The sequence below is a fragment of the Phyllostomus discolor genome, chromosome 8 (assembly GCF_004126475.2).
Source record: "Phyllostomus discolor isolate MPI-MPIP mPhyDis1 chromosome 8, mPhyDis1.pri.v3, whole genome shotgun sequence".
NCBI lineage: Eukaryota > Metazoa > Chordata > Mammalia > Chiroptera > Phyllostomidae > Phyllostomus > Phyllostomus discolor.
The window spans coordinates 104,784,394-104,795,362 of NC_040910.2; the positions used below are offsets into that span (position 1 = coordinate 104,784,394).

Here is a 10,969-nt window from a genome sequence, read left to right on the forward strand (position 1 = left end):
AGCTGGGGCCGTGGTGGAGGATGCAGACGAGAGACAACAGATAGATGTATCTCTCTCACATCAGTGTTTCTCGCCTGCTCTTTCTCCCTCCCTTCCCCTCTCTCTAAAAATAAATAAATACATTTTTAAAAACGTAATATTCCAGATCAAAGAGACAATACATATGAAAACGGAAGCTTCCAGAAAAGACCCCCTGCTGCCCGTCCCGTTGCGTGACCACCCCCAGCAGAACCTGCCTGTCTGGAAGTTCTGGGCGGCCCCACTGGGACCTCCTTCTTCCCCGGCCTGACACCAGCTCCTCCTTCTGTGACGACCTCAGCTGCCGCTACTGAGCACCTGCTGTGTGCCAGGTAGTGGGGAAAGGCTTCGCGTGTATACACTCTATGAATCTTTACAACAGCCCAGTGAAGGAGGCATTTCTATTATCCCCACTTTACAAATGAGAAACTGCAGTCCAGAGAGTTTAAATAGATGGCCCAAGGTCACACAGCTGGGAAATGGCATTTCTCCCAAAAAGCCATTTCTGGATGGATACCTCCCATCTCCTATGTGTCCCTTATGTTTCCATGGATGCCTTGTACAGACTTCTCTCCTGCCCTGGGGGTGCCATATTTGTTACCCACTATGCACCCACTTCCCCCGGCAGGGTGCTCGCCCCACCGTCCTACTCACACTCGTACTTCCTGCACATGGTGGACTCTCAGTAAACGTTCGCTGAACCAGGTAACTCGCCCAAACACCCCAGACCGTAGCCACACTGTGCTCCACTCTCAGAACGCACCTTGCTCTTTCTCGCTCTTGTCTCGGCCTGTAACGCTTCTACTCTGATCCTTCTCCATCTGGTAGACTCCTGCTCGTCCCTCAAGACCTAGCTCACCTGTCACTTTCTCTGTGAAGCCTCCCCCAGCTGTCCCAGCAGAGTCCGTCGCTTTGTCCTCTGGGCTCCTCCGACCCCTGCTGACACCTCAGCTAGAGCCCGCCCCTAGCCGGTGGCCGTGTTTGCGCATGCGTCCATCTTCCCCCATTGTCTGGGGCTGTTTTACTTCTCTCTGCATCCCCAGTGTCTAAGAGGCCCAGGAGGTGTGCACTGAACAATTGAGAGAGCACATCCAAGGATGCAAGCATGAGGTGTACATGCGTTGCCGTTTTCCACGAGGAACGAGGATAGCAGAGGCCTTCGCTGCCCCTCCTGCCTAAACTGCGCAGGACACTGGCATTAGACGCATCCCTGGCTAACGCGATAGGTAAAGTAGCTAGCCCTCCTCCTTTCCTTTCAGCTACCCCTCAATCCAGGATGGTCCCGGGGGCTTCCAACATCAGGCAGGTAGGGACCTGGAGGCTTGCTGAATTTCTTTCCTCCGGGGTCACAACTTTGGGGCATGGAGTTACTGCCCTCAAAGGGAGAAGCTACGATTCAGCCTGCCCAGCGTGGGCACCTGGCAGGCCCACCTCCCCAGGGCCTGAACTTGAGAGGCAAACCCTGCATGCCTCAGCCTCTTCCCCACCTCATCGTCAGAGACACGTTGAACATCAGGCTTTAAGGGATCTCAGAGATAGTAAGATCCAGAGAACGAAAGGCCCAAGGGGGGTTGGGGAAAGCTGTGTAGCCAGTGGCACCAATGTCTGATGGCCTCGAGCCTGGCCCATGAGTTTTCCTACGCACCTCACAGCCATGGCGAAGGGACACCCCGTTCATGGCTCCTTCAGTCCCACACCCTGGCTTCCGCTCGGGCCCTCAGCATCTCCCCCCCAGACTGTTGTTGCAACTGGTCTTTCTTCCACCAATACGCTCTCCACACAGCCAGCCAAGTGCCCCAAATATCAAAGTTAATTAAAAAACCCTTCTGTCCATCAGCTACTAAGCCAAGCCCCAATTCTTACATGGTATACAAGGCCACAAGGACCTGGTCCCTCCCCAAGTTAACCATAACCTTTGCCACCGTCCCCTCCACACTACTGTGTAGGAGAAGCCAAGCCTTCTCATGCTCCCTTGCACTTGCACGTACTCGGCTGTTCCGGCTGTTGAACTCCGCCCTCCGTGCCACCCAGCTCAGATGTCACTCCTTGGGGAAGCCTTCCCTGTTATCCTGGAAAAGTGAGTCTTATCAGACAAGAATGATCTCATCTGAAAGCAAACGAAAACACTAGGAGAGGAATGGCTCTGACCTAAGGAGGTTTTAAAAGTCCACCCCTGGAAATATGCCAAATTAATTTAATCACGATGTCTGTGGCGGACCTGGTAGACCCAGACGGCGGTAGTTTTCCAAACCTCCCATCCTCTGATGTGCAGCCACGTTGAGAAGCACCGAATCAGGGGGTTATTTGTAATGAGTCCAGAGGTAGGCGGTTGCCGGGGTTGGTTGAGTGGTTCGGTGATATCCGGGCCAATGTCTCCATGATGCAATTAACTTTTCCTTTCTGCCTGGTTGCCCCGAGGTCACAGATGGTCACAGTTGGCCCTCCGTGTCTAAAGCAGGGAGAAAGCTATAGGGAGAAGGGGAGGGCCCAGCCCATTCTTTTTTATGAATGAATCAGAGGCTGTCCCAGAAACCCCTTCAGCAGACCTAGATACCATGGATCAGAACTGGGCCAGCCTCAGCTGCAGCAGAAGCTGGGAAAAGTGGGCAACAGGACTTCTAGTAAATGGAAAGGACCAGTCAGGCTCTGCTATGAAGGACTGAGGACGTTGCTACCTCCAATTCTGTGTGTGTGTCATCAAGGACAGAGGTAAGGAACAGATACTGAAGGGTGACAGAATAGGCCACCCCAGAATATGCCATTTAGGCATAAGGATTGCGCTAAACGCACATTAAAAAAAAAAAAAAAAAACGGACACCAGAAGGGCATTTCAATCTCCTATTTTTCTCCCAGAAACCAGGAGACAGAAACCGCCACGTGAAAGACGCTCCCTCTGTGCTGGGAGAGGAGACACGTCCTTCAGTGGGGAGTCAAAGCCGAGAGAACTCTGTACAAACAGACCGTGTCAAAGTAACTCTAATCTTCCTCCAGCCTCCTCGTACATTTTAGTTACTTTCTCACAACTGCCTCTCTTTATTCAATCTAGGACGAAAGTACTCATGTTTTGCCACCTCTTTGGGTCTTCATTTCCTTACGAGAGCTCCCATGTCGTGTAAAACATATAAAGTGTGTATATGCTTTTTGCCTGTTAATCTGTCTTCCATCCGTTTAATTCTCAGTCCTGGCTGGGAAGTCCTAAGAGGGTGGAGGTACAGTGTTGCCTCCCCTACGGTACACCCTGTGCACCGCCAGCAGATGCTGCCACGGTTACTTATTCTCCCCGGGCCTCAGAGCTCCTGCGCGCACAACTACAGCTGAGAGCACAGGAAGGCATTGTGAGGATGCGCGTCAACCCATCATATCTCTCTGGCAGTTCTTGACTCAGGCTGCACGTTAGAAATAAATACGTGGGGGACTTTTGGAAAATACCAGTGCCTAGACCCCATTCACAGAGAGTTTAATTTAGTTGGTGAAACTCAGCCATAATTCATTTTTAAAAAGGTTTTATTTATTTATTTTTAGAGAGGGGAAGGAAAGGGAAAAGAGAGGCAGGGAAATATCAATGTGTGGTTGCCTCTTGCACGCCCCCTACTGGGGACCTGGCCCGAAACCCAGGTATGTGCCCTGACTGGGAATCGAACCAGCCCTTTGCTTCACAGGCCGGCACTCGATCCACTGAGCCACACCAGCCAGGGCACCATAACTAATTTCTGAAAGCTCCCCCAAATGGCTGTCATGTGCAGGCTGGGTTAACCGCAGCCACAGATCTAGGACCTTAAGAACAGTGTCCATATCCCCTTCGACAAGCACAGTGCTTGAAACAGGGGGCTAGCAGGAAGTCCTCGCTGAATGAATGAATGAATGAATGCATGGCAGGGAAGAATTTCTGTTCCAACACTGTCAGCTCTCAGCCTGTCCTGTGCACCACCATGAGAGTGGTTCCTCCTTCCTCTCCGGTCTTCCTTTCCTACAGAGCACTGCACTGGGCTGCCCTCAGCTCACCGCATCCATGCTCCGGACAGCCCCTCCTGCGTGCACTCCCACAGCTGCCGTGCTAGGCACCCCAGTCCCGCTCTTTACTGGCAGCTGCCTTAGTCTGAAAAGGAGGCAACTCTCTCCAACAACAGCCAGGCTCAACTCTTGTGCCTTAGCTAGCCCTCCTGCCCTGTGCGAGGGAAGAGCAGCGGAGGGGAGGCAGAGGGCAGCGTTCCTTCCACATGCTTTCCAGTCCACATGCAGCTACAGTCCCAAAACGGACACTGAAGTTTTTAGTCAGTGGCGCAGTGCCCGGTCTAACTAACAAGCCACCCACAGACACATGCTCCGCCTCTCCTGCCCAAGTATAGAAAGTGCACCTTACCTGATTCCTCGGACAAACGCTAGTGTGAGAAATGCCCTGTCACTGTCACAAGAATGAGTCAGCAGTCTTCACATCCCCAGAGATGACGTCATCTGGCATCCTAACCTCTGACTCTGGACCCCACTGTGCTGCTGAAACTGCTGGTTCAAAGGTCAGCTCCACAAGGCCAGCTTCGTGGGCGTGTGACCTGTGCAGTTGCTCAGGGCACCACGCCCTGTGCTCAGCTGGGCCCTACGCTTGGTTTTGCCATCTGCTGTCACTACCTTGACATTCATACCAGTCTTGGAAGGAGGGGCCCCACATTTTCATTTTGCACTGGGCCTGCGATTGTGTCCGATCTGGTCACCCACAGTCTCTTACAAAAGCCAGCGAGGTTCTCCTTCTCAGAGAGGTCTCCACAGCGTGGGACCCAGCCTCTTCCGTGCAAGTCTCCATGACACCCCACTCTTCCAGTACCTGGCGACTATTAGGAGAGGGTGGTATAACACAGTAGCTTGGGCTGCAAATGATGCGTGTGATTCAGAGACCCCGGGGAGCCCTGGCCAGTGTGGTTCAATTGGTTGGAGCGTCGTCCCATACACCATAATTTTGGGAGTTCGATTCCCAGTCAGGGCACATACCTGGGTTGGGGGCTCAATCCCCAGTCGGGGCATGTACTAGAGGTAGCCAGTCGGTGTTTGTCTCTCTCCCTCTCCCTCTTTCTCTCTAAAAAAATGAAAAAAAAAGTGTCCTTGGATGAGGATAAAAACAAAGAAGCCCTGGGGACTATCACCCCAGCCCTCCCAGCTGTTGGGCACGAAGGGGAGTTAAAAGTTCCAACCTGGGAGCCCAGGGCCCCGGCGAACCGAGGGGCCCTGAGTCAGCTCCAGCCCAGAACACACAGCTGGCAGGAGAACCGGTGGGCAGCCACCTCAGGCATTAGGCACCTGGAAGAACCCCTTCCAGCTCCGAGAGGGGCCACCTGCCCGCAGCACGGGCAACAAACTAAAACTGCACCGCAGTGCCCCCTGCCAAGCAAGCGGGCTGGGCACCCTGTGCGGAGCCAAGAGATGGAGCCCTCCAGAGAGAGACAAGTCTTCCACGGAAAAGGCTGAGACAGGTTTGCTCAGCAGCGAAGAAGGAGCCACACAGGGGGGCAGAAGGGCAGAGCAGGGGAGTGGGGGGAGGGACGGAGTTGAGGGGAGCGGGGGTTGCTAGAGGCAATGGATGTGAGATGGAACCCACCCAGTTCTGCCCCCCTCCCCTCGCAGGCCTGCCAAGCAGGGATCCTTCCGCTCAGCCAGGGCCCCGGCAAGGGACCGAAGGAACCTCTGGAAGGAAGAGTCTCCTCCCCAGCTGGGAGACAGGGAATGGAAGATGACGTCAGCAGGCCTTTGGAGGGGAGCCCAAGGCGGGGAATGGAACCGGCGCCTGGTCTCCCAGGCCGAGTTCATCAGGGTCCAGCATCTGCCCTCTCTTGGCATCGTCTGGCCAGGCCATGGCTCGGGTGTCTGATACCTGGGGACCGGAGTCACATGCCAGGAAACCCAATACTCCTGGGCCCCAGCCCCCAGCTTCCAGCAGCTGCGAGCAAGCAGGGCTTCTGGGGGAGGAAGCGGGTCTCCAGAGCGCAGCAGCAGGGCGGCTGCCTCTAGGGAGAGGGCAGCCCGGGAGCAGGCTCTCCCACCGACGGGGGTGAGGTGCTGAGAGGGGGAGGGAGGGGACACGGGAGGGAGGAGCTGGGCGGGGACCACAAAACCGGGGCAGGCGGAGGGCTGGATGCTGCGGGGAAGGGGCGGATGGGCACAGAGGTGGGGCCTTGGGCACCGAGCCTGGCTGGACATCCTGAAGTCCTGTTGCTGACCTGTTCCCTTTGTCTCCTCACACTAGTGCCACCTGGCCCTCTGGCGCCTCTCTGGTCCACCTGGCAGCCGCCCAGGTAGGTTGGTGGAAAAAGACTTCATTCCAGTGAGGAAAATCAATACGTGGGCAGAAGCAGGAACTTAGAAGCCCCCCGACCCAGAATGACAACAGGGTCTTTGGCCAAGAGACTTCATAGATTAGCCCTCCAGACTCAGAGACCCTAGAAGAGTCTCAGGCCCAGGGGATCCTTGAGCCACAGGGCCTGATGAGGAGCCCTGAACCCCAAAGAGGAAGCAAAAGAGTCACCCAGGCCCGAGAGATCCCCCAAAGGAGGGTCCGCGGGAAGACCCCAGGAAGAGAGAGCTGGCGGTGGGGAGTAGAGTTCTCTCGACTCACTCTCTCTTTGCGGGTCTTTCTCTTCCCCAGGTCCTACTCCACTCCGGGGCTATGCCAGTCTGCGGCCATGCTCCCGCCAGCCAGACACCTCCTGTCCCTGTTGCTGGTGGTGGGCACCGGGGGCACCATGCCCAGCCCCGGGGTGCCCCCCCAGGGCTGCTACACGGCGGAGGAAGCTGGTGAGCGGACGTTCCGCTGCAGCCAGGCAGGCCTGAGTGCCGTGCCCCCCGGCATCCCCAACGACACCCGCAAGCTCTACCTGGATGCCAACCGGCTGGCATCGGTGCCTGCCGGCGCCTTCCGGCACCTGCCTGTTCTGGAGGAGCTGGACCTGTCCCATAATGTCCTCGCCCACCTCTCGGGGGCTGCCTTCCAGGGCCTGGCGGGCACGCTGCGGCACCTCGACCTCTCTGCCAACCAGCTGGCCTCCGTGCCCGTGGAGGCCTTCGTGGGGCTGCAGATCCAAGTGAACCTGTCTGCCAACCCGTGGCACTGCGACTGTGCCCTCCAGGAGGTTCTCAGACAGGTGAGGCTGGCGCCGGGCACTGGGACGGGCATCGTGTGCGGCCCGGGAGCCCGACCAGACCTCGTGGGGCAGGAGTTTCTGCCGCTGGCAGGGGAGGAAGAGCTGTGTGGGGCCGGGCGGGGTGGGGCCCAGCGGAGCACAGACGTGGCCCTACTGGTCACCATGGGGGGCTGGCTGGCACTGGTGGTGGCCTACCTGGTCCACTACGTGTGGCAGAATCGGGATGAAAGCCGGCGTCCCCTCAAGAGGTCCCCCAAGCCGCCCGTGCGCTCCGAGGACTCCTCCACCCTCAGCACGATGGTCTGATGACCGCGCCCCGCACTCCCTCCCCTGTGCTCCCTCTTCCCCTCTGACCCCTCTGCCTCCTCTGCAGCCCCACCCCACCCTCCAAGCCCCACCCTCTTCCTCCCTTCTCCTCTGAACTCTTGACCTCTCTCTTTCAACCCACACTATTATTGGTGCTTGGAGTATTTTGGGTGCCCATCTTTGGCACCTACTTTGGGCCCAGATTGTGCAAGGCTCAAAGCTCCTGGGTCCACAGCAGCGGGGGGGGGAGGGGGGGGGGCGGGGCGGGCGGGAAGAGCAGAGGAGGCAGGTGGCGTGTGTGCCAACCTGGAGGTCAGAGCAGACGGCTGTGGGTGCGTGGGGCAGGGAGCCCCGGCCTGGCTGAGCTGCCCTCTAAGGCTTTGCCGTACAGATGTCTGAATGGACCCTTTCAGAATGGGAAGGGCTTTGGGCAGAAGAGGGAGACCCTAGCTGAAAGGTGGTGGACAAAGGCAAAGAAGATGCAAAACGACTTGGAATGTCTGGGCGGCAGCGAGACCTACCTCGGGGCTGAACTAGAGGGTGCCGGGAGGGACGAGGGGCGGTGGGACCGAGCTGGGGATGCCATCATAAGGGTGGGATGCAGTTAAACTGAAACGGTCCTGGGATGGGGGGGGGCTCCTCCTCTCTTCTCTCTCACCTCTACTGAGAAGCTCCCCCCTCACTTCCGCCTCTCTCTTGGGGGAACCCCTGCTTCCTTTCCCAGAGACTGTCCACCTTTCCCTCTCTCCTCTACTTACTGCAGGGTTCTCTGGACACGTTCCCTGGGGGTGACGCGGTCTCCTCCGTGCCTGAGCTGGGGGCGGGTCCCTCACTGGAGAGTGGGGGGCAGAGGGAGGGGAAGGATGGGGTTTCCCTCCCCCAGCAGATCACCCCAGGACAACTCAATAAATTCACTTTTATGAATGCCCTTGATCTCTTATTATTCATTTTCTTTTCTTTTCTTTTTTAAGATTTTACTTATTTATTTTTAGAGAGAAGCAGGGAGAGAGAAAAACATCGATGTGGGAGAGATACATGGGTCGGTTGCCCCAGGCATGCGCCCTGACCAGGAATTGAACCAGAGACCTTTCGGTTTGCGGGTCGACACCCAACCCACTGAGCCCCACCAGTCAGGGCTTGTTCATTTTCTTGATCGTGTGTGGCCGAGCGGTGAGGACGGGGAGGTGCTGAGACCTTCACCACCACCTCCGTCACCCCTTGGGTGGTGGGTGCCCCTGCTGGGCTGGACGCCAACTCCTCCCTCCCCTCCCACCCACCTGGCACTAGACACTCAGCTCCTGACACGAGAGTCTGCCTGCAAGGGGTGCCAGAGCGTATGAATTAATGATGACAAACAGCAAGGATGGGGATGGGGAGGAAGGAGGGCGATGTCTGGGCGTCAGTCCTCACTGCCGGCAGGCTCCAGCCTGCGGGAGGAGGCACAGGAGACAGCGAGGGAGCCGTTACCGTCTCACATTCTTCTCTTCTCTCGGTGGGAGGCTGAGCAGGGGGTCAGAGAAACTAGATGTTCGCGTTAATGAAAACTTCCTGGAGGTGGGGTAATAGGGCGGAGACCAAGCAGGGGGCTGTATGAGATGTTCCCATCAGCAAACAGGCTTCCCGAGCGAGGGACCCAGGGGGGTGACCGCACCCTGCCTCTCGCCCCCTGCAGAGCGATCCGCCCGTGCGGCCTCCAAGGAGGAAACAGCTGCTCTGGGAAAGCTTGTAGGAGCCCCAGACAAAACTGAGAACGAGACCCAGGGAGCCAGCATTCTACCCAGCACAGGGCAGAGCCTGGGGCACCCCGGGCGGCCACTCAAGGAGCGGCAAAGAGGAATCCATCACCTCTCCCGGTCCCTCTGACCCATCCTGGCGTCCCTGTCTCCTTTCCAGCCCCCTTTCCACTGCTTGTCTGTCCACCCCTGAGGCTCCCCCTCACCAGTCCAAGGCTGAGCTCTCATGTCACCCAGGAAGGCTCAGTTTGACTCCTGGGACACCCCACCCATCCTCTTTTCTCAGGAGACACGTGCCCCTCCACTTCCAAGGACACTCAGGGATGGGAGAAGAAGCTAGGATATAGGAAGGTTTGGGCTGCGGCGTGGACCATCCACCCCAGGCACACCCTGGCCTGGGCCTTACAATCCTGGCCCGTCCCTGTCAAACCCTCCGTGGGCCCCTCCCCTGCCACTCTCGGAGTCTGCCCCACTCTGCCCACCCACCCCTGGGGGCACCAGGCTGGGCCACATCCTGCTGAGCCCTGGGCAGCAGACTGTGAGGTCTGTGGAGGTGCAAGGGTGGGGAACAGGGGCGGCCTCCAGCCTCCACCATTGGCGCCCGCTCCTGGAGTCTCATCCGATTCCCTGTCATCCTGAGCAGCAGAGACCGAGCCTTTAGGGTCTGCAGCGTGGTCGTTCCCCTGCCCTGACACTTTCCCCCAAAGCTCAAAGCCGAGCTCAGCATGGGGCAGGATCCAGGGAGGGAAGCTCTGCCTGGAGCCCTGGTCAGGAGGGGTCCTGAGGCGCAGGATAACAAACATCCCACCACTTACCCCCAGGGTGCCCTCCGCTCAAGTTCCTCTCCCTCTCCAGAACAAGGGCAGGAGGAGAGGGCAGGGGAGATGCTTCACTGGCTCCCCTCTCCACGGAGAGGTCTCTCTGCCCCAGCCAGTCGGGGTCCCTGAGTCAGAACCTGGTGGGAGGGGGGCTTCAGAAGCTGTAGCTCCCATGCAGCCCAGCACAGGAGGCCGGACAGAGCGGGGCCTCCACGGACTCAGGGACGCTCCTGCCTGGAACAAGTCACGGAGCCCCTGAGCCCTCCCCTCGGCACCCTGGCCTGTGGGTTGTGCTTGTCCACTGGGCAGGCAGGAAGGGTGGCATAACTGGTTCATCACCCCCAACCTTATCCCTTGCCAGGGGCCAGGGCCCGTAGGCCCTGTGTCCCGAGATGCCTTGCGGGCCCTGTCGAGGCGCTGGACGGCCCTCGTTTTTGCTGCCTGCTTATGGCCCATCTGCATGGTATATACAGAAGGACAGTGAGCTGCACACATCACGGTCAGCCTCTCCCACCCCAGGATGCGCTGGAGCCAGGGACAAAGCTGCCGGATGCCAAGAGAGCCCGGCCGCACGCTTGGTCCAGCTCTGAGGCGAGAGCCCGGGAGGCCTGAGGCAGCCCGCCCTGTGCACCCCCGGCAGCAGCCCGGAGCCTGCAGTCTGTGTGGAAAGGTGGGAGAAAAGAAGCCCCTCACTCAGCCCTTTCACCACCAGCTCCCTCCTGCCCTGTGCACGAGTGGGGAGCAGACACTGCCCTCAGGGAGCCCCCAAGTGAAAGGGGGAGCAATATGCACCTAACTCTCAGGGAAGCCCCGAAGTAATAAAAGAAAACAGGTTTTCTTTCCCTTTGAGGAGCTCTGGACCGAGTGAGACCGACACCCACCCCCCCCCCCCAACACACAGAAACTGCAAAGCACCGACAAAGCCTCCCATTCTCTACAAAAGGAAGTGAATAGAGAGTAAACCGATTAC

At 58.0% G+C, this 10,969-nt stretch overlaps 1 protein-coding gene across 1 annotated transcript; it reads left to right on the forward strand.

The window, feature by feature from the left end:
* The first annotated feature begins 6,156 nt into the window (after positions 1–6,156).
* LRRC3C (leucine rich repeat containing 3C) lies at positions 6,157–7,687 on the forward strand. The gene is made up of 2 exons (XM_028521433.2): positions 6,157–6,296; positions 6,647–7,687. Exons 1-2 carry the CDS (start codon positions 6,157–6,159, stop codon positions 7,446–7,448), a joined length of 942 nt encoding a protein of 313 aa, XP_028377234.2. The 3' UTR covers positions 7,449–7,687.
* Positions 7,688–10,969: the final 3,282 nt, after the last annotated feature.